Source organism: Penicillium taxi, assembly GCF_028828555.1.
Source record: "Penicillium taxi strain IBT 34144 chromosome Unknown utg000003l_segment0_segment0, whole genome shotgun sequence".
NCBI classification, from domain to species: domain Eukaryota; kingdom Fungi; phylum Ascomycota; class Eurotiomycetes; order Eurotiales; family Aspergillaceae; genus Penicillium; species Penicillium taxi.
Genome location: NW_026643205.1, coordinates 3,287,307 through 3,307,485, shown reverse-complemented (window position 1 = coordinate 3,307,485; position 20,179 = coordinate 3,287,307). Strand labels below are relative to the sequence as shown.

Sequence of the window (20,179 nt, the reverse complement as noted above, 5' to 3'; positions counted from 1 at the left end):
AATCCTTAACCCCTAATAAGGGACGAAGTATCCGATTAAGAATTCTTTAGAAGATGGTAAGGAATATTCGCCAGTCTGACACTCCCAGGTAAGTTTGATATATGGAGAGCTACTGGTACTAAGCTAATTTTTGGGAAGTCAAAGCAACGGGAACTAAGATCGGGCTGATGTCGTCTACAATCGACTCGCGTCAAGAAATAATCGGAGAAGATAACTTTAAATAAGTCACAAAAACACGTTAAATCGTTCCTAAACGATTGCTTTGACAGATATAGACACCAATGTGTGGTCTCAAATTACTTCAAAGACAAGAAGTTCCAGGCAGACACTGGCGCAAATGCACGTATTCAACAGCTTTCGCCCGCGGAGCAAGTAAAGTGTTCATATTTACTGGCATTACCACCTAATTACGAGGTTGGAACACTGGAAGGTGCTTATATTATTCGGCTTAGTTCTGGGAAATTTGCGGATAGTGATGTATATCTTCCGCTCCTCCTATTTCATTGATTTTTCGCCAATAGATAACAGGATGTCTTGAAAAGCGAAGCGTCAATCAAATGGAACGCAATCCATAGATGTTTCCCCGGTAACTTGTCATTCGCGGTCCCTTATATCATGAAGAATATTCGTTCTGATCAAGCACGAAGCAAGATTGGAAATCATGGTATAAATTCGTTTAAGGCCTGGGCTAAATGAAGTACTTCCTAGTAGCTTATACCCTGAGATAAGATTTGGTAGACCAATCAAATAAAATGCGCAGTAAGATTACCCCCTGAACAGGAGTGTGGCTCTTAGGATGAATGACCATTCTAGTGAAGCCCGACATTTATTGATGGGATAATATAAAAAACCTACGTGGGAAGGGACGGGACTAACGTGTTGCATTTTATTGAGGTTCTTACTTAGCTCGTTCAGTGAGCGAATCAGACCGCTCACTGAGTACTCATTGTGCGCTGAGTGTCACCTGATACTCAGTCAGATCAGGGAGCAAAAGCAGCGATGGGTGAGCACTAATAAGGAAGAAGAACGCCAAGAACTGGCATAGAAAATCGGGTATATAAATAGGTATGCTTTTAAAGTGGTCAAATCCGTTACTGCCTAGCTACCACTTTCTTGATAATACTTTCTTCAGCAAACTAAGATCAATCTTCTACGCAGCTTTTCCTGTGGATCTAAGATCTTGGATCTCAGATCTTCCGTATAAATCAGAACTTCTGCTGATACCAGTGTACGTCAGTGATGCTATCAATGATCCAACCCCAAAACCGATAATACCCTCAACCTCAGCCCTGGATCCCAGCATATAAAAGAGCAGCAACACTTGAAAAAAAGAACGCCCTTGCTATGAGTATAAAGATTCTTTTATCTCGTTCTTGATGCGCGTACTTGGAAATAAGAACAAAATCAAAGCAAAACGAAACGAGAACGAAAACTCATAATGTTTGGAAGAACGCTTCAAACGAGAAAGGAGAAATATGAACCTTTGTGGAAATAAGGGCATGGTCGCAAAAACTCGTATACATAACGTAGTCAGGAAAAAAAAAAAAAAAAGGAAATGAGATGAAAATATGTAGTCGAGAAAGGAGAAAGAGAATTTGTCAGAGAAGGGAAGAGGAAAAAAGAGATCAGAGTAGATCAGATCGGAACAGAATCCCAAAGGGTCAAGTGAAGAGATGGAGTAGTAGTAATAAAAGAAGAAAAGATAGAATAAAAGTGGAATGCACCAATCGATGATTTCACAGTCCAAGTCCCTCATGGTGACTAATCTCCTGATTAGAATCCTGGTCTCTTGCCCACTTAGACATACTCTGGTTGAGAGTATACTGCAAGTGTTGCAAACGGTCCTGGAAAGCATCGAGACGGTTCCAGTCATCAGGATGTGTGACTATCTCTCCAGGCGCATCAACATCGACGCGATGAGAAGGATTCAATATTGGAACCGGGGGTAGAAGCTGAGTTGCAACCGGGGTTGTAGCGGCTGAGACTGAAACGGGGTAATTAGGGTGCTGATGCTGATGCGGATGCGGATGCTGCTGATGATGCACAGGGTGCTGTACTTGGTGTTGAAGAGAATGCGGATGCTGATGTACTTGGATTGGATGTTGTTGAACTTGAGGATGTTGCGAATGAGAATGCGAATGCTGTCCTGGATGTGCTACTGAATTTGAGCGGTGGTATGTTGGACGAGATGATTGGTTAGAAGCGGACATGTGGTATGGCGAGTCTTCATCCATGACGAAATCGGGAATAGTCTCTGTGAAGGAAGTGAGCAAGATGACCTCGTTTCATCGAGAATGGATCAGTACCATAGGTTAGTGGGTATGGCGCCTCTCGCGACGGCGACACTTCTGTCGGAGATATAGGTGTGGAAACATCACGCTCAGGCGTATAGCAAGTCATATCGGAGGGAGTAGCTATGAAGAAAATTTAGAGATATACTCTCTGAAAGGTCGAGGTTAGGGCTGAGTTACCAGGCTCAGGACTTGATTGCTTCGCATCCTTCTTCTTCACACGGTCCTTCTCCCAGGCATCGTGATAGCGACGTGAGAAGCGGGCGATGCGCTTTTTGTCGACTTCCTGACCATTCATGCGGAAGGCAGTTTGCTTGCCACGGGCGGCTCGCTTTTCTTGCTTGCGGACCATAAGCTGAACTTGCTTGGCCTTGATATTCTTCCGGACATTCCAAGCGGCGAGACGATCTTTGTACTGTTTCTCTCTGTAAAAAGAGGTTAGGCGGGTTGTTTGGACAAAGATGAAATGGTAACATATAGAAAGATGCTATTGGATTGGATTTATAGAAAAGTGCAGAACAGAGAAGTAAAGAAAGTGGTGTGATACGAGGCAAAGAATTTGTATTCTCGTTCCATGATGCGTTTAACATCGCGCAGTTTCAGCTGGTCATTGCGATATAGTTGTTCGATGATTTCGCGATATTCATGCCAGTCGTCGGATCGACGAGGTCGGAAACCGTCGGCAGGTCCAGGTCCAGGGCCACCAGCTGCAGTTCCAGGTACAGGGCCAGCAGGAGCTCCACGTATGGAGGGAGTGGGAGAGAGAGGCATTGGGTAAGGATTCATGGAAGTGAAAGTAGATTGCAGAATATAATGAAGGGAAAGCAAGTATATATCAGAAGAATGCGATCACCAGGCAACTCGGAATCTTTCAACTAAACTACTCTTTGCGGCGCGTCGCAGCCGGACGCACAACCCCCTGCATCCCCGGGCAAATCAGCTGTCTTGACTACTGCATGGCGTGGACTCCATCTAGCGTGTCATGATCGTCAGAAAAGATCTATGTATGACTAGACTAGGCCCTAGGGAAGAAACGGAGTAAGTAGTATGGAATTAATGAATTAAATTCATGGAAAGGAAAAAAAAGTGGAAAAAAAGAGGGAAAGAAAAAAAGACGAAAAATAATAAAAAAGGTCAAATACATAAAAAACGGCAAAAGTGGAGCTGAGAATCTTAGTACTTTTGTCATCTATTGTAGATGGTATTTTGTCATTTAGAAAGTAGGTACTATGTGCCTGGTTCTAACCTGATAAGATGTGGGCGATGTTGAGTATAATGCTAGAGTACATAGAACAGATATACGAACCTATGGAGTAGATAGAGTATAGATCCCTAAATAGCGATTATCTCATCTCTCCTAATACTGTCTCCATGATACTGTATTGTACTGTAATTTAAAATGGGTCCTCGAGGAACGGCCCGAAAGCTGACAGCCCTTTGTTTTGTTTTGTTTTCTTGTTTCATTTGGGGTTCTACACTAATTGATACAATCTATTAAGCCAGGAGCGTGGACAATATCCTGTCCTTAGTTTCTTATTTGATAATAGTCGTTTATGCAGCATCTAATATTTTTATTGAAGTCTAGACGCAAGGGTGGATCCCGACCGTTTGGGAACATGCCTCGCCGTTGAGACATGAGATAAAGTCATTTAAAAAAAAAAAAAAAAAAATGGATTGAGAATTAAATTATGATTAATCATGTCCACTACTTGTACAAAAATAACTTGAACTAAAAGGATTATTGCCAGTCTTTTGTCCTGCCGAAACAGTGGTTCTATCTATACCAACCATACTTACCTTCCTAGAATTATACAGTCCTGTTGTAGATGAAACAGAAAAAAAAAGAAACAAGTAGGAAAATGAAAAAAAAAGATATCTGTTACTATTCTGGAATACTCGCGTGTGCCTCGTATATCGTATACTAGGAAGAACCTGGAAATTCACTGGAATCCACTGGAGTCCACTCCTCTTAAACTAATGTACATCAAAACGGCCACTGGCCCAAATCCGAACGCCTAGAACACTTGAGATCCGTGTGTTAAGTGACAAGGCATCAATGACTGCATTGATCGACCCCGGGGAAGAGTAATCCTTGTCCCCGATTGAAGTCAAATAGAAGAAAGTGACTGGTTCAATCTCATGTACTTTGTTGGGCATGGAAACAGTTCCATCAACTGGTACTAAACGGGGTCTGATATATAGTCCGGATAAGGGAAAGAGGGGGGAGTAAAAGGAGGGGAAGAAAAGAAGAAACGAGAGAAAATGTGAGAGGCGAAGAGAGTTCACAGAAGGCCAAAGAGAGGCCAAAGAGAAGTGGGGAATCGGGCACCCGTCCCTCCTGCGTGAATTCTCCGGGGACTAGAGCCCAGATAGGTATTGATCAGAGCGTTCGGTTGCCAAAATGCGGGGCGCAATGATTTGGTACTTTTGTTGATCCCCGAGCTTACATAGACCAGGGGTGAGGGGTGGAGGGGAGGAGGGGAGGAGGGGTAAATGGGTAAATGGTCCCAGGTATGGGTTCAGCCCTCAGCCCATGCGATGGCACAAAACGACTTCCCGCGTGGAGTAAGGAGCAAGGGGTCCACCTTAAGCACACACTCGGACGGAAAAGACTACCGTTTCTTTGGTTATGAGGCCCACGGACCACCGTTCACCGGGTCGGATCGCATGCAGGTACTAGGATATCGAATGGATCAGGAGTGCCCTCCCAGACATAGGAGAATTCCCCGGGAAGGATTCTCGGATTAGATGGGAAATCGGACGGCTTCCGCGACCCGCGAGCTAGCCCTAGCTCGATAGAATCCGAAACGTGAAATTCTGATTAGTTGGTTCTGGCCCTTGATCCAGAGTCTAGAGACTGGTCATTCCGCAGAGCTCAAAGGAAAAAAAAAAAAAAAAAAACTCAATAGTCAATAAAGAGAAAGAGGTAAAAAGGAGGATCAGGATGCATAAATGTATGTCTGACTTTGACTCGAAGGTTCTAGCCCTCCTTTGATCTCCTTTCATGCTTTATTTATCGTAGGACTGGATGGACTGGGGGCGGATTGTCGGGTCTGCTCAGCTGCTGCCACGGCTGCTGCCGCAACGGCCGAATTGTTCGAGCCTGCACTAGCGACGTTGCTCGCATGCGCTAGTAGGAACTTGCAGCAGGTCAGGGTGTACTTGCATGCTCGAGTCCACGTTTCGTCATTCTGGTTAAACCCGAGCTTGATGCTAGCATCCCCAATACGATCCCTTTTAATTTCATAGGGCAGTCGTAGCCCTGGGGTGGTTGCACCAGTCGGGCCTCGGCGTGAAGGGGCCGGCGTTGGTGTGGACTCGACGTACTGGCCCAATTGGCGAAGACACTCTAGGAACGCCACCATACCCGCATCAAAGCGGCGGTGGATCCAGGGGAGATTGAGCGGGAGATCCCCGGTCGAGAAGAGGTCCAGTTGAGTGATCTTGGGCGCGACGCGTTCAGTGGCAGCTGTGCCGCTTGGATGCGCCGGGGACTCGATCTTGTCGATCCGCGAGGTGGAACCCATGGGCTTCAATCGATACCCCTGGAACTGAAAGCCCAGACGTTCTGCAATCGTTGCAAGGAGCAGACATGTTTGGCCCCAAGCTGCGTTGATCTCTGGCCATTCAACAGATTGATTAGCAAGTCTACCCAACCGCAGCCCATTGATCGTCCCAAAGTACCCATCATGCCCGATGCAAAACGCATCATTGTAAACGTTTGTACGTTGCAAGCGCTCCAGTTGCTGTGAATCGTGGTCATAACGCATGTTCAAGGCGTCCCGCTCCGTTTGGAACTCTGCCAATGTCAAAGAAAAGCTGTTGCGGGTCCGCCAGTAGGCCTCTTCTTGCACATCGAGTTGCCGCGACTCTTCTTCAAGCGTTCCGATCTCTTCATCCAGAGTAGCCCTTTCTTGTTCCAGAGCCTCGAGCTCCGCAAGTTTCGCCTGCTCGGACTCTAGGCTCTCTTGCAATGATTTCTCTGCTGACTCTATTTCTTCCGCGGATGGAACCGATGCAGTCAAGGTCCGCAGAAACGAGATGTATGCATCGCGCTCTTTGATGGAGCTAGCTAGACGCTTCTGTAACCCTTCAACTACCATCTCTGTACACTCGACACAGATGGGATGGTCGACATCTGAGCGTGATGAGACGATCTCAAAGATACGGCTCGCTCTCTCAACCTGGTTGGGTAAGGTCCCATCTTCCCGGCTATGGTCCTGACTCTGGGAGCCTTTGCGCTTGGGTCGTGATGGTAGACGGGTTTCTACTGGAGGCACAAACTGTGACTCTGTAAGTACCACAAAAGACATGTTTCCGCTATCGCCTCGTGGTAGACCGGGTGGGTGAGCTTGGGTGCCCGACCGTGGCGCGGGGATGGATCTCCTATAAACTGCTTGAGAGGCATTTTTAGAAGTGCGATCGTAGAATTCATGTCGTTCTGAAGGGTAGGAGGTGCGAGCTGTGGTGGAAGTAGCTATATGTTCTGAGAGCGCCTTGCCTGTAGAGTCTTGTTGAAGTTAGTAATCATAATCAACGAGTGACGGGTAATGCTTACTGGCAAGTAGCTCAAATGCAGCTGGGTTGAGCGACTCAATAGAGCCGTCCAACTTTAGCGGTGTCCGACACTTCTGGCAATACATGACGTGGTTATCAGATCATTCTGGGGGATGTGAATGTGGGGAGGTTGAAGTTCGGGGAGGAGCTTGAGCTCCGGGAACGTCATATTTATTTCACAATTTTACCTCCCTTCGCTGCACCACAACTCAGACCTTTCACACTTCGCATTTCTCTCTCTGATATTTCTTTTGAAGCTAGCTGAAATTACAGATTCTTATCTATATCATGCTGCATTGATAAACTCTTTTGCTTTTCAATCCTACGTTAGTCCATCGCTTCTCCCGCGGTGGATGGCAACACTATGGAACGACCGATGAAGCGACCGCGTCTTGCGGGGACTTTAGATGTTGAAGAGGATGCGCCTATATCGGGAGACTGGGATCTTCAAGCTGCACGAGCCAACAACGACATGCGCCTGAAATCTATCTTTGAAGGCATCTTTTCGAAATACGGCCAGGACTTCACAGACGTAGGCGACGAGATCGATCTACAAAGTGGGAAAATCGTGGTCAACAATGGTCATCTACTGGGCATGCGTGAAGAAGTCGATACTGGGAACAAGGAAGATACAGACTCCGAGGCAGAGGAGGATGCAGAAAGGCCATTAGAGGAATTTGAAGCGAAGGAGAACGAAGCTACGGGTCCCGGTGCTGGTGATAAGTTACTAGCTTCTGCAGGCGATAAAGAAGGCAATGGAGATGACGAGGCCAAGCCCAAAGTTTACTGGGTGCCTTCTGATTCTGAATCTGATTCTCCAGATTCCAAATACCTCAAAGCTACATATCTCCAAAAATCAGTTGAATTAGCCTCCATTCCCACGGACCCTCTGTGGCAAGCTCCTGACTTGCCCCAGATCTTCTCGACGCCAGTGGAACGGAATTACCATGTGGCATCCAGGTTGCCAATCCTGAACAAGGAAGTTTCTCCACCAGGGTCTGGCTCTCTTTGGGCTGTGCCTCGACGAGGCCGCCCGCGAATCGAGGAAAAGCCCCAAGCGACGCCGAGCAAATCCCGGCCCCGGGCGAAACGCAAGTATCATTCCAGTCCTGTAACACAAGATTGGAAATTTCGAGAAACGTCGGACGGTGACGAATCGGACGACCCGTTACAGGAAGCCCAAGTAACGTCTTCGCCATTAAAGGCATGGAATATCCGTGGGAGGCGATGGCATCCATCGGATCATAAGCCTACGACACCGATTAGTCGTAAATATGCAAAGCTTCCCCCAAGCCAATCGGCTACGGGAACTAAAGATGGTGGTCGAAATAACCACTCGGAAGCAAGCGATGTGCAGGGAGACGTAGCGGCTTTTGTAGCCGCTTCGCCATTACAATACGATTCACATGCAAAGCCAGATGCAGATGCAGAAGCAAAAGGAGGAGATGCAGATGCAGAAGCAAAGGCCGAATCCCACAGCCACGTTATCTTGCAGCCCGTGCACAAGACAACACCAACATCCCCGTCAACGGAAGAAACGCCCACCAAATCATATCGCGGCCTAACACCCGACGAATCAAAAATGATCATCCGTATGCGCTTCATACAAGGGAGAAATATGAGGGAAATCCATAAAGTTCTTCCATATTACAAAAGGAAATGCCAAGTATCTGCTTGGTTCACTGTTCACTGGGACGGGCGACGTGCAAGACCGCCCCGGTTATCCGCCCCATGGTCTCATAAAGAGCTGGAGACTTTGGATTGGATTAAAGATCAATCGGGTTTATCTTGGAACACAATACGAGACAAGTTGCCAATTCGTTCTCGCGCTGAGATTGAATATGAATTGTTACGTTTGTGGGTAGGAGAGGAGGTTTGGAATAGCAAGTACACGGCAGGGGAAAACAGAGTCATTTCACCTAAATCTTCATACAAACATGTCGAGCATGAGAGCGAAAATGATGATGAGGGTGATGAGGATAAGGATAATATAGCCATCGAACTATCCAGCCCTAAACAGACTGAACCCGAGGAATCCGGATTGAAGCATCTGATTATGACACCATCTCAGACACCATCCCAGACACCATCTCAGGTATCCGGAATCCACTTCGAGAGTCCAATTCTCAACTGCCGAGAGACACCAAGCTTATCTTTACCTGCGAGACGTTTCAATTGGATTTCCTCATCAAAAAAGTGATCTGGTATACAGATGACCTTGTGAGAACATCCTGTCCCAATCAATATGAAATAAGCTCGTCTAGTGTCATAGAGCATGAAGACTAATACTAACATGTCTCAATAATACTATCATATGCCTTTATCTACTGGAAATCTTCATCCTTCGCATTCAAGATATCCGTAAGCTTTGTATCAACTGCGCCACCAACATCACCAGCTTTGGCCCAGAATCGTGACAGATGTCGCGCTCCAGAATCACCTAGCACAGTCACGATTCTATGACCAGGGCCGAGCTTCTGAGCCGTCTTAACCGCCGCAAAGCCTAGCAATAATGTCAGTTCTTTCATCAGTTTCAATGATGAAAAAGGTAGGAAGGGACGAAACTCACAGTTGACTGCGCTGCTACTACCAATGAATATACCATCCTTCTCTACAAGCCATCTAGCCATCGCCAAAGCCTGCGCGTCTGTCACACGCACTGCATCATCGACAAGTTCCTTTCCAGCCTCGAAATTCGCCGTCACACGGTTAATTCCAATGCCTTCGACTATAGTATCAACCTGACGTCGTCGGCGAGTCCCCTCCCGCTCTTTCGGATCAAACATCACACCATAACGGACACGGTTATACAATCCGCTTCCTTGCGGGTCAGCAAGTACAACAGTCATATTAGGAAGCAGAGGCTTCAAGAACCGCGCAACGCCAGAGATAGTCCCACCAGTTCCTGCGCCTGCGACGAACGCATCTAACTTCCCGTTACACTGGGCGTAAATTTCCGGTCCGCTGCCGCGATAATGAGCGCGCCAATTAGCTCCATTCTCGAATTGATCTGCAAAAAAGCCGCGGCCTTGTTTCGCATCCTCTGCAAGCTCTCCCTCGTCCGTGGTGGGGTCTGCTGATTCGGTGTGTGCCTTTGCGAGTGATCGCGCGCGGTTCACAAAGTTGTTCTTTTCGACGATTGGTGCCGGAGGCACACGGTCTACTATTGCGCCTAGCTTGAGGAGTAGATTGGATTTCTCAATTGCTTGGTCTGATGGCATGCAGCTGTAGACAGGTTCAGTTGGATGCTTTAGTTTGAACCGGAGATGATCTCACATATGTGCGAGGTATCCTTTTGCTCGTGCAAGAGTTGCAAGTGAGATACCGGTCGAGCCTGATGTCCCTTCGTAGATAGTGTCGCCTGAATACGGCTTCAATATGTCCATTTCTTCGGCCTGCCTTGGAGTTAACGGTATTCAACTGTTTTTGTACATGCAGAGACATACCATCTCAATCATACTAAGTGCCACACGGTCCTTGGAGCTCTGACCGGCGCCATTGAGAAACTATACCCTTAAATTAGATGCCTATATTCTGAAATCCTACATTCGAGATGCATACCTCTGCCTTGGCTAGGATCTCACATCCTGTTTCATCCGATAAGGATTTGATACGAAATAGTGGTGTATTTCCTATGCATCCCTCAATGCCATTGACAATGGCTGGGGGCCCTGATCGAGGAAGCAGCTCATCTGATGTCGTGCTTGTTTCTGTTGGTTTCTCGTCACGCCGTGAGTCTAGGGTCTCTTTATATAGTAGCGCTAGGCAGACACCAGCGGCAAATGCCGTGCCAATATACAGAGCGAAATGATCCGGCATCGCTGACTAGCTATCGCGGCTCTTTGTAATTTTCTCTGTTTGTTTTTCTGTCGAATTGAAAATGCTCGGCTCACATCAAGCTTTCCCTCGATTTGGGAATAAAGGGAATTGAAACAAGCCAAATGAGATGATACTTTTAAAACAATCTGATAAAGTTAATAATGAAGTTAATGATAGAAGGGCCTCAAGCCATAATACCAAAACCGAATCGGACAAGAATTAAGAATGAAGCTGTAATCAGATCCGCCTTGGGCACGTGATTTTAATGCCTGGGGCCGCCATATATCACCGAAATGTGCAACGCTGAAGGTCTTCTAGCTTCAAGCTCCTACATCATGGACTCTCTTGTGCTCAACCAGCTCTTCCGGCATATTTTCCGTCATCCAGCGTGTCAATCTCTGCGATACCCCCGTCCTCTTTCTCCCGACAGACCCGATCATTCCTCACGCGACGCAATGCCACCAAGCGCAAGTCACAGGATGGTGGCATGCTCTGGACGAAACGGGGAGACAACCCTAAAAACATCGATAAGGAGTACTGGTCATATCCGACTGTGACGGCCAAGGACCTGCGAACTCGGCGAGAGCGACCGCGGCAAGTGAAGATGTTGACGCGCGAATTTATTGACGGTGAGTTCTGAGCCACAGCCTGGGCCTATAAAGCGAGCACGATCTAACAATCAGCCCTATAGACAGTTTATATAACCCGCATTATGGCTACTTCTCGAAGCACGCGACTATTTTCAGTCCTGGCGAGCCATTCGACTTCAATAATATCGAAGATGGGCCGACCTTTCATCGACTGCTTGGACAGCGGTATACGGAATTCGAAGATAAGCTTGATGAGCTCAAGCCCGATATTGCAAGGCAGCTTTGGCACACACCGACAGAACTGTTTCGGCCGTACTACGGCGAGACTATTGCGCGGTATCTCGTATCAAATTATAAGCTCACGCTCTATCCCTACCACGACCTAATTATCTATGAGATGGGCGCTGGTAATGGTACAATGATGTTGAATATTCTGGATTTCATTCGTGATACAGACTACGAAGTGTACCAACGCACTAAATACAAGATCATTGAAATCTCGCCTGCGCTAGCTAATATTCAATACAAGAATATGCTCGACGCCCTCAATGCCGCCGGTCACCGAGATCGTATTGAGATTGTGAACAAGTCAATTTTCGACTGGGATACCTACGTTCACTCACCGTGTTTCTTCTTGGCTCTCGAAGTTTTCGACAACTTTGCCCATGACTCCATCCGCTACGATTCTCGCACCGAACTTCCCCAACAAGGCGGAGTCTTAATCGACTCCGATGGCGAATTCCACGAGTTCTTCAATAGACAATTAGATCCTGTCGCTGCCCGGTTCTTGCGTGTGCGCCAGGCCGCGGCTAGACGTTCATTCCCTAGCCCACTTGGCCCGCGGGTCCTGCGCGGCCTACGCTCCGTGCCACCTTTTGGGAAGAATTATTCTCAGCCCGAATATATTCCCACGCGCCTGATGCAGTTCTTCGATGTGCTGAATCAGTATTTCCCTGCACACCGTCTTGTGGCTAGTGATTTCAGCTCTTTGCCAGACGCCGTTCCTGGATTGAATGCGCCAGTAGTACAGACTCGGTACAAACGGACCACGGTGCCAGTGACCACTCCATTTGTAAGTTTGGTTTTCACTCCGCGTCAAACTTATGGACTCAGCTAATTCATCTCTTACAGGTTCACCAAGGCTACTTTGATATCTTCTTCCCCACAGACTTCCACGTCACGGAAGATGTTTACCGTGCTGTTACTGGAAAGCTGACCCAAGTCTCCAGTCATGAGGACTTTGTGGATCGCTGGGCTTATATTGAGGATACGGAGACTCGCAATGGGGAGAATCCACTTCTGTCCTGGTATAAGAATGCCAGTATGTTGATGACTGTATAGATTTAGGCACAGCTATTATATGTACAATATCTATTGAAAAATGGTTTAAAAGAACGCTAAAGCACTCAGGACATAGATTGTGCAATGCTAACCCCCCATTATCAAGAAAGAGCCCATTCCAACAGAAGCAAAGAAGAAGATCACTGTCAAAATCCCACCACCAGCTTTTTGTCCAGTCGTCATAGGCTTAACAGTGTCTTGGGTATCGCCCATCCCAGCATTAACATCACCGCTACTATTTCCACCAGTGGAGGCAGTAACGGGGCTGTAGTTGGAATCATTCACCCAACGCAGCATATTCGCACTGAATAGATTGCTCGCACTGATCTGTTCTTCCATACCGGTCCATCCATCCCATTTTGACTGCAACCACCGAACTCCACAGGTATTGTTATTGTTACCTGTGCAGGATGCGGCGGCACCTGCTGCAGAAGATTGGAGATATGGGAGGATGCGGGCAGAGGTCGATGGAATCAGTAGAGCCGTAAATGCGAGCCAGGAGGATTCAAGACCTTTGAATAAGATTTCGTTGCTGTTGCACTTTTCACTCGGTTCGCAGGTTACTTCTGACATAATTTTGTTGTCGAAAAATTTATCGAGTGTCGTGTTTAGCAGGCCATTCACAGCATCAAGCCAACTGGACTCGTTTGTCTGATGGGAAGAAGTCAGCATTCATCCGAAACCCCCAATCTTCAGGGCATTGTCATGCGGGGAAGACATACATGGCTATACATATAAGCAGCGCCCATCATGTAAATGCCATAATTATAGGTCCACTGCGTATGGTCGCCATTATTGCATTGATTCTCGCCATTTGTCGAATCGGACACTTCCCACGTCTTGTTATTTACTAGTGGCACAGAGCATGACCAGTCCCAGGCCTTGCGTGCCCATTTGAGATATTGATCATCATTAGTATACCGGGCCAGACGAGCGGCTAGTTGGAAAAAGCCACCGTTGGACACGGCATTTTTCAAGTAATATCCACTCCCTTGGTAGACATAGAGCTGCCAGCGCAGTCCGCCGTCGCACATGCTCGTTTCCCAACGATCCTTCTGGGTGTTGAAGACGCCTTGTGCGAGAGAGAGCCAGGAGAAGCCGGTTGGCATGTTGGGTAGTTTGAGCTCGGCGGCTGTCATCGCTGCTAGACCCCAGAACATCTGGTCGTCATTTCCCTTTTCATCGGAGTCAGTTTGAGCTCGAAGTCCGGTTCTAAGCCAATATGGTCGCTTACAAGGTAACTACTGTAGTTACTTGGCATATAATCTCCCTCAGTACCAGACTGCCATTGGAGTCCAACCTTCAGCTCGTCATTGTATGTGTCATCGCCGGTGAAATGCCAGTAGTTCAACAGCGCCAAGAAAAGAGCAGCTCCTTCCCACCATTTCGATGGGAATGCACCGGGAATAGCCCCGGTTTCATTACCACTATACCACTTCATCATCCCGTAGGTAGCGTCGCTAGCGGCATCTTTGAAAGATTCTATTCAGACAGATATTAGCAAGTCTGGCGACCAAAAACCTATCAATTGACTGCGTTCCAACTTACGCTGATCGTCAATGTTCAGATTGATCGCATGGACTTGAAAGATCTGTGCTAATAGAAGAAGACAGGTACATATTGACCATCTTCCTTGCACATGCATAGCTGTGAGAATAATAACAAGATTACGCAAAGGAAAAAGAATGGAAGAGAGTTGAAGTAGCGAGTATTGGAAAACCAAGTGGATCACCGCCCTCCTCCCTAAACCGCCTTATGTCATTGAATATCCAGTCAAGTGGGGAAATTAAGATAGACCCCTGCGCCTCCCTGAGAAGTGGAGTGTCAAGAAAGAGGTGAAACGTGGTTCGTTGATCAATTATATCGTGGGCTTGACCCACTGTGTCAATTATATGCTGTCCACGTACTCCGTAGTGAACTCCGTTTAATTTCAATAGTTGCGGCATACCCTGAAGTTACTCCCGAGTTATTCTCTCAGGCACCTGGAGATCTTTGAGTTGTACATCGGAGCCTCCCTTGCGAAGGATGAGAAACTTGAAACCTTTCATCTTCAAGCGAAGGATTTGGGTCCTCACATGAGAATCTAGATAGGTCACATAATGTATTTCAGCTTTTGGCTGTTGGAAGAATTCAAAGCCATAACTATGAAGGCTGACTTTTTGCGGCTGAGGAGGGCCCAAAGATGTGGTAATACGGCCTCCAGGGGAAGCGAAACCTCAAACACCAAACCCAAAGGAGCCGTGGACAGGGACGGTTGAAAGGTCCACTACGGTTGGGATTCCCTTATATTTTGACCATCTGAATGGTTCGTCTATTTTTAATTTGAAGATCACTTTGACGTGACATCATTATAGTAGTAGACATTTTCCCTTGGAGGTTAGAGCAGTCTTGGCAATTACCTAAAGAAGCTTAATCAGTATCAGATCTTGACGACATAAGTAATCCACTCTCACTCTTATGATCAAGGCATAACTCGCAGCTAGCTTCTATCCTTCTTCAACTACCCCGTCAGCCATCAACATCACACAGAAACTATTATCGACAACAAATTGTTTCTATCTTCTGCTAGCAGCTAGCCTACATAAAGGCGATATTCCCACAATCACGTTGTACAACCATCGTCTATGAGTACCAGAACGTGCTGACAATATGAACCTTGGAACTAATCTGTCTGCATTGCATTGCATCACATGCAGGATGGTATTCATGGATTTCTCAAGAAATGTCCAGACCGAGCCCCGGCTCAGAAGGGGTCTCGACTACATAATATGATTTAGCTGAACACGAAGATGTTGCCCCGTCAAGTCCACACTACCAGCCATGAAAATTGAAAGGTCAAGTGGGATTAAAGTAGAACGTGCGCGAAGTGAAAGTGGGAAAGTGACAAACTCACATTTGTCACACTTGACCACTACGATGCGTGTACCGCGCCAAAACACCTGCCCAGCAGCCATAGAATTCCCTGTAGCTACGAATATGGGCAGCCGCATCAATTCAGATTTTGCAAATAACTACTTTCGCAGCGAGATCTGCCGACGGCTGCTGGCCATGTCTTCCAGTGATCGATATGTCACCAGCTTTTCCCAGGGGCTTTGATTTCAATCAACACTCCCGAGATATGACTCGACAACAGTCTCCTGCTGCATTTGCTCTGAAATATGAGGGTCAGCGGCATATTTCGCTAGAGAGGTACGACTCAAGAATCATAGAAGGCTGCCCGTGACAAAAAATTAGTGAGACTGATGCAACAAGTTGACCCGTCTTGGGCAATATAGATCTTATCACAAGATGGCTTACAAAACAGCGAATCATTTCATGTCGCAGTACTTACGCGCCACCAGGAAATCACCTCCCCCTTTTCTGTTGCTGGTTTCATAGCTTCTAAACAGCTTGGCTTATGTACCAGATGTCTGGTATTCCTTCTGTAGTCATGCGATGAGATTACGCGACACCATCATTATGCTGCATAGTCCCATATTAGACAAAGAACTTATCATTTTATGATTTCCTAAAGAGGAATAGTCCTTATGTTCTTGGGACAGCGGTGCAGTTGATATTTCCTTGTAGCTACCTTTCTCGAGCAAGTATGTACGTAATCTTCGGCTTATGTTCCAGTTCATTCGTATCTTTGGCTTCCCTTGATAATCTTTTGAAACTTGAAGAGTGGACAGAATAGCTTTTGACCATATCAGAGTCAAAAAAAACCCGCATGGAATTTCCATCTAAGACAGTTAAATATACGCTTGAAATGAACAAAAATCGGTTCTCAAGTTGGAGAACATTGACACAATCCCGTGCAGATGCATGGCGCCAGAATAAGATACATAAACGTAGATAACATCGCTAAAACCAGTCCCAAACCAAAGACAGCAGAGAAGAGAAAAGATAAGAAAAACGGGATCGACAGATACTGGAGTGGAGTATTCACAGCTGCTCGAATGTCAAAGAGACGGTAGGATCAGATATAGATCCAAATCCACCGCCAGAAAGAAATATAAGAATGGAGTGGTCACAAGAATCTTTTAGGCGTGATACATATAATCAAAAATCAGAGCCATGAGTGATCATAGAAACAAGAAAACCCATCCGGTTAGTATCTATGTTGTTTTCAAGAATAAAAATTGCTCTTTTGAAAGCTCTCCGGCGAGATGTCGCTCAACTTGCCATTTATCTCTGGTGGTTGGTCAGGCTTCGAGAGCGCAGATAGGCGCTTCGTGCGGGCATCTGTTGCATCATTCGTTGTGCTGGTGAGACTAACTGACTCATCGCCAGTGATGGCTTTCTGAGCAGGTCGTCGCTGGATGGTCTCCAGGTATGGGCCAGGTAGATAACCGACTCGTCCGTCACGAGCACGGCACCGCCACCACTCTGAGGCATTTCCCATGGGGTCAGACTTACTGAGGACAGCCACGACATCGCCCTTCTTAACGGCCAGATCTATGCCGTTGGCATCCTGGTTCTCAGGGGTGTAGTCATACATCACACGGCAAAAGTCCAGTTTGGACGGATCAAGCGATGCACCCTGTGGCTCTCCACCGGGACCGACAAGTTGCTGGCGACGGCGTGCCTCTGCCTCCTGTGACCGGGCCATAGCCCTAATCAGCTTGGTCATCAAGTAGGGAAGACCGAAAACAGCAATTAGAAACATGAAGAACGGCTTCTTCGAGGGCTTAGCAGGAGCCGGTGAGCCGTCGGGGAGAGTGACGGGCGCCGAACGCCCACCCATGAAAGCCGCAAAAGCAGCCGGAGTCAGAGCAGTCGCATCTGCTGGAGGAGGGCGACCTGTGAGTTTTGCAATCAGTGTGCGGAACCATCGAATAAGTGTGAAGATCCCTAGAGCTGAGCCGAGAGTATTGCGCAAGTTCCCGAATTGCTCAGCAACCGAAATCATTGCTTCAAGTGGGTTAGCGAATGCATTCAAGATATAGAGACAGGGTAACCTACCAAAGAATGAGCTGTGGGTGGCCATGTACGTGCTTTCCAGCATCTGGGCAAAGCCCCCGAACGCGCCAACAATGCTTTCGATCATCTGGAAGGTAGCCTGTGTGCTTTGGCTGAAAGAGTTTGTCAAGCTATTTGGGTCGTTCGGGTCTTGCCCAGGCATGCCTCCGTACATGCCTCCCATGCCACCATACATGCCTCCCATCCCGCCCATGCCTCCATAGCCACCGTACATCGATCCCATGGATCCGAAGCGGGAGTAGGGTGAAGAGTAACCGCCATAGCCACCCATCCCTCCTATTCCACCCATTCCAGCTCCAAAGCGCGAGTTGCCATAGGGAGAGTAGCCAGTGGTGGTAGATGTGACAGAGTTGAGTGTGCTAGGGCGGGAGGGTAGTTCAGGAGCGGAGGTGCCCACAGAAGGCGAGCTTGCAGTCATAGCGGTCGAAGCGACAGGACCAGCAGTAGGAGATGGAGATGCTGTGTTACCTTGAAGGTCGTTAGTTACCTAAGTATCTAGAGGTGGAGTTGCGATGGCAAAGCGGAGTCACACCGCTTTAAGGGTTTATCTTACCACCAGCAGTGCCTGCTCTTTCCCAAGGTTTAGGGGGCGAGACCGACGCCATGATTGGGTTCAGTAAATTTGCATCGGTGAGGAGAGTGGTCTGATTTAGAGACTTTGGTAAGATGATGATGGTGTGGGGAGAGGAAAAGTCTCATGTGTGAGTGGATTTGGAGCCGAGGATGTTCGGCGATTTCGGTATTTGCCGAACAATGACAAGTGTGCACTATACTTTTGATGACTGAAGTTGAGCTGAATTTAAAGGTCTTAGATGATGATTTCATTGGACTATTCGACAGCAATAAGTTCCAAGGATTTTTTTAGATTTTGTCTACGATTCTAAGTACAGTTCAATTCAATAATGATATATTTTCCCCGTCAAAACTCTGCAGTGGCAAATCCGCTATCGTTCAGTTCATCTGATTGGTACAATCCCGTGATATAAAAACGAGTATGCAGTACGCATTAAATATGTACCTGTGTAGTACTGTGTACAATCGGAAGGTTATCAATAGCAGAAGGAACTATTAAAAACATAAAGTCTCAAAATCATAGCTTTACCAAGAAAGATTTTTATAGAATAGTCTCACCATTATGGTAGATAGATTATCCTCGTTTTATAACGGGTTTACTTAAAGTCATTATGTTGCGACAGCCGAGAAACAAGGCCATCAACATACGGAAAGTATTTCGGCCGAAAAGTTTCTGCTAAGATAGTGACTCTGGAACTAGATTAGTATATCACGGCATCCTTGAACGATATGCATTCATCGCAAACGACACCCTTGAGCGATGTGCATTCGCGACAGTAATGTCCCGTCTTCACCGTCTCTTCTGTCTCGGACGAATGTTTACATTCGTCTAGGATAGAGGAGCGCCTATATACTATATAAGTAGCTAGTTCTCTCATCAATGAAAAGGAGACTTCACAACAACCGCAGCATTCAGTATCGTAGCATCCACTACACTTGTTGGATTTTCTACGGTGCTGAGTAGTATCGGTTCGTTGAAACTCACCAACTCCTCGCTTACTGTAGTAAACTTCAACTCTTTGTTTTACTGCAGTAAGAACTCGAACCCCGTTCTTAGTTATCGGCGACTAGCTAGTTACGCCCGCTAAAGCGAGCGACACATTATTTTACTGGCTCTTTAACTATATCTCTTCACTAGAGTAAGGATTAGAGCTTTCATACCAGCCTATAAGGATAGGAAACATTGTAGACCCCGATGGCAAGTGGGATATGCGGAATGTAGGGGTATTATCAGTCAATGGACTCGCTAAGTTTCCTCTCGGGGTACTTGTACTGCGATGGGGTTTGTCAGACACTATTTGCCGTCTACAAGACACCCGACCCAAACATTGACCTCACGTTCCGAGAATCTGGTGTTATCATGAAGTACTTGATGGAACGGTACGATGTCTCTCGCAAAATAAGTTTTGAGCCTGGCTCTAAAGCCCAACTGGCGCGTTAGTGGCTGTTATTCCAAGCTTCCGGCCAAGGTCTATACTATGGCCAGGCGTGCTGGTTTAAAAAGTTACATCCTAAGTGGGTGCCCAGTGTGGTGCAGCGTTATATGAACGAGATTAACCGTGTCTCGGGGTTGTAAATGAATTTCTCGAGTAGACAGGAAACCGAGGAGGGGGGGCCCGTGATTGGTGGGAGATAGGTTTCGTTGCGATTTAGCTTGGGCCAGTTGGCAGATTACGGTCACCAAATTAATATAGGAATAAAAGGGATATGATGTTAATAAATGTCCCTTTGTGAAGGGTTTGAAGGGTTGGTTGGACCGCACGTTGAGCCGGGAGCCTATAAAGAAGGTGATTGAAGAAGCTCAGAGGCTGTAATACCTTGACTTCCCACCTATCTGGTTATTCCTATTTACCAGCCTGACGCCATCTATAAAGAAATGAGCATTGTATTGGATCGAGTTAAGTCTTCTGGGAATACATGTAATTAGTGGAGTTCATACCTAGAAAATTGAGGTCAAAATATGCTTCATTAGGTGTCCGAGGGCGGCTAATAAACTATGATTCTGGAATGCCTACGATAAAAAGTTATACCCAGGTCCGTATCAAT

The 20,179-nt window shown here is 46.8% G+C and overlaps 9 protein-coding genes across 9 annotated transcripts; 4 read left to right on the top strand and 5 right to left on the bottom strand.

The window, feature by feature from the left end:
- Positions 1 to 1,736: 1,736 nt before the first annotated feature.
- Positions 1,737 to 3,077, bottom strand: N7495_004666 (Clr5 domain-containing protein; the record flags this gene model as incomplete). The annotated part of the gene is made up of 4 exons (XM_057207317.1): positions 1,737 to 2,254; positions 2,307 to 2,414; positions 2,472 to 2,716; positions 2,812 to 3,077. The coding sequence occupies 4 exons, from the start codon at positions 3,075 to 3,077 to the stop codon at positions 1,737 to 1,739; spliced, it is 1,137 nt and encodes a 378-aa protein (XP_057064997.1).
- Positions 3,078 to 5,293: 2,216 nt separating this feature from the next.
- N7495_004665 (beclin 1) lies at positions 5,294 to 6,934 on the bottom strand (the record flags this gene model as incomplete). The annotated part of the gene is made up of 2 exons (XM_057207316.1): positions 5,294 to 6,801; positions 6,850 to 6,934. The coding sequence occupies 2 exons, from the start codon at positions 6,932 to 6,934 to the stop codon at positions 5,294 to 5,296; spliced, it is 1,593 nt and encodes a 530-aa protein (XP_057064996.1).
- Positions 6,935 to 7,212: 278 nt separating this feature from the next.
- N7495_004664 (Myb-like DNA-binding domain protein) lies at positions 7,213 to 9,048 on the top strand (the record flags this gene model as incomplete). The annotated part of the gene is made up of 1 exon (XM_057207315.1): positions 7,213 to 9,048. One exon carries the CDS (start codon positions 7,213 to 7,215, stop codon positions 9,046 to 9,048), a length of 1,836 nt encoding a protein of 611 aa, XP_057064995.1.
- A 124-nt stretch (positions 9,049 to 9,172) lies between these two features.
- On the bottom strand, positions 9,173 to 10,667 carry N7495_004663 (putative cysteine synthase; the record flags this gene model as incomplete). The annotated part of the gene is made up of 5 exons (XM_057207314.1): positions 9,173 to 9,351; positions 9,418 to 10,073; positions 10,125 to 10,243; positions 10,295 to 10,354; positions 10,410 to 10,667. The coding sequence occupies 5 exons, from the start codon at positions 10,665 to 10,667 to the stop codon at positions 9,173 to 9,175; spliced, it is 1,272 nt and encodes a 423-aa protein (XP_057064994.1).
- A 225-nt stretch (positions 10,668 to 10,892) lies between these two features.
- Positions 10,893 to 12,598, top strand: N7495_004662 (class I SAM-dependent methyltransferase; the record flags this gene model as incomplete). Its single annotated transcript, XM_057207313.1, has 4 exons — positions 10,893 to 10,900; positions 10,986 to 11,296; positions 11,359 to 12,329; positions 12,389 to 12,598. 4 exons carry the CDS (start codon positions 10,893 to 10,895, stop codon positions 12,596 to 12,598), a joined length of 1,500 nt encoding a protein of 499 aa, XP_057064993.1.
- An 87-nt stretch (positions 12,599 to 12,685) lies between these two features.
- Positions 12,686 to 14,243, bottom strand: N7495_004661 (glycoside hydrolase family 76 protein; the record flags this gene model as incomplete). Its single annotated transcript, XM_057207312.1, has 4 exons — positions 12,686 to 13,249; positions 13,321 to 13,773; positions 13,833 to 14,080; positions 14,147 to 14,243. 4 exons carry the CDS (start codon positions 14,241 to 14,243, stop codon positions 12,686 to 12,688), a joined length of 1,362 nt encoding a protein of 453 aa, XP_057064992.1.
- A 1,271-nt stretch (positions 14,244 to 15,514) lies between these two features.
- N7495_004660 (uncharacterized protein) lies at positions 15,515 to 15,694 on the top strand (the record flags this gene model as incomplete). The annotated part of the gene is made up of 1 exon (XM_057207311.1): positions 15,515 to 15,694. One exon carries the CDS (start codon positions 15,515 to 15,517, stop codon positions 15,692 to 15,694), a length of 180 nt encoding a protein of 59 aa, XP_057064991.1.
- Positions 15,695 to 16,706: 1,012 nt separating this feature from the next.
- On the bottom strand, positions 16,707 to 18,165 carry pex13 (peroxin PEX13; the record flags this gene model as incomplete). Its single annotated transcript, XM_057207310.1, has 3 exons — positions 16,707 to 17,491; positions 17,543 to 18,028; positions 18,114 to 18,165. The coding sequence occupies 3 exons, from the start codon at positions 18,163 to 18,165 to the stop codon at positions 16,707 to 16,709; spliced, it is 1,323 nt and encodes a 440-aa protein (XP_057064990.1).
- A 1,205-nt stretch (positions 18,166 to 19,370) lies between these two features.
- On the top strand, positions 19,371 to 19,709 carry N7495_004658 (uncharacterized protein; the record flags this gene model as incomplete). The annotated part of the gene is made up of 2 exons (XM_057207309.1): positions 19,371 to 19,569; positions 19,591 to 19,709. 2 exons carry the CDS (start codon positions 19,371 to 19,373, stop codon positions 19,707 to 19,709), a joined length of 318 nt encoding a protein of 105 aa, XP_057064989.1.
- Between the last annotated feature and the right edge of the window lie 470 nt (positions 19,710 to 20,179).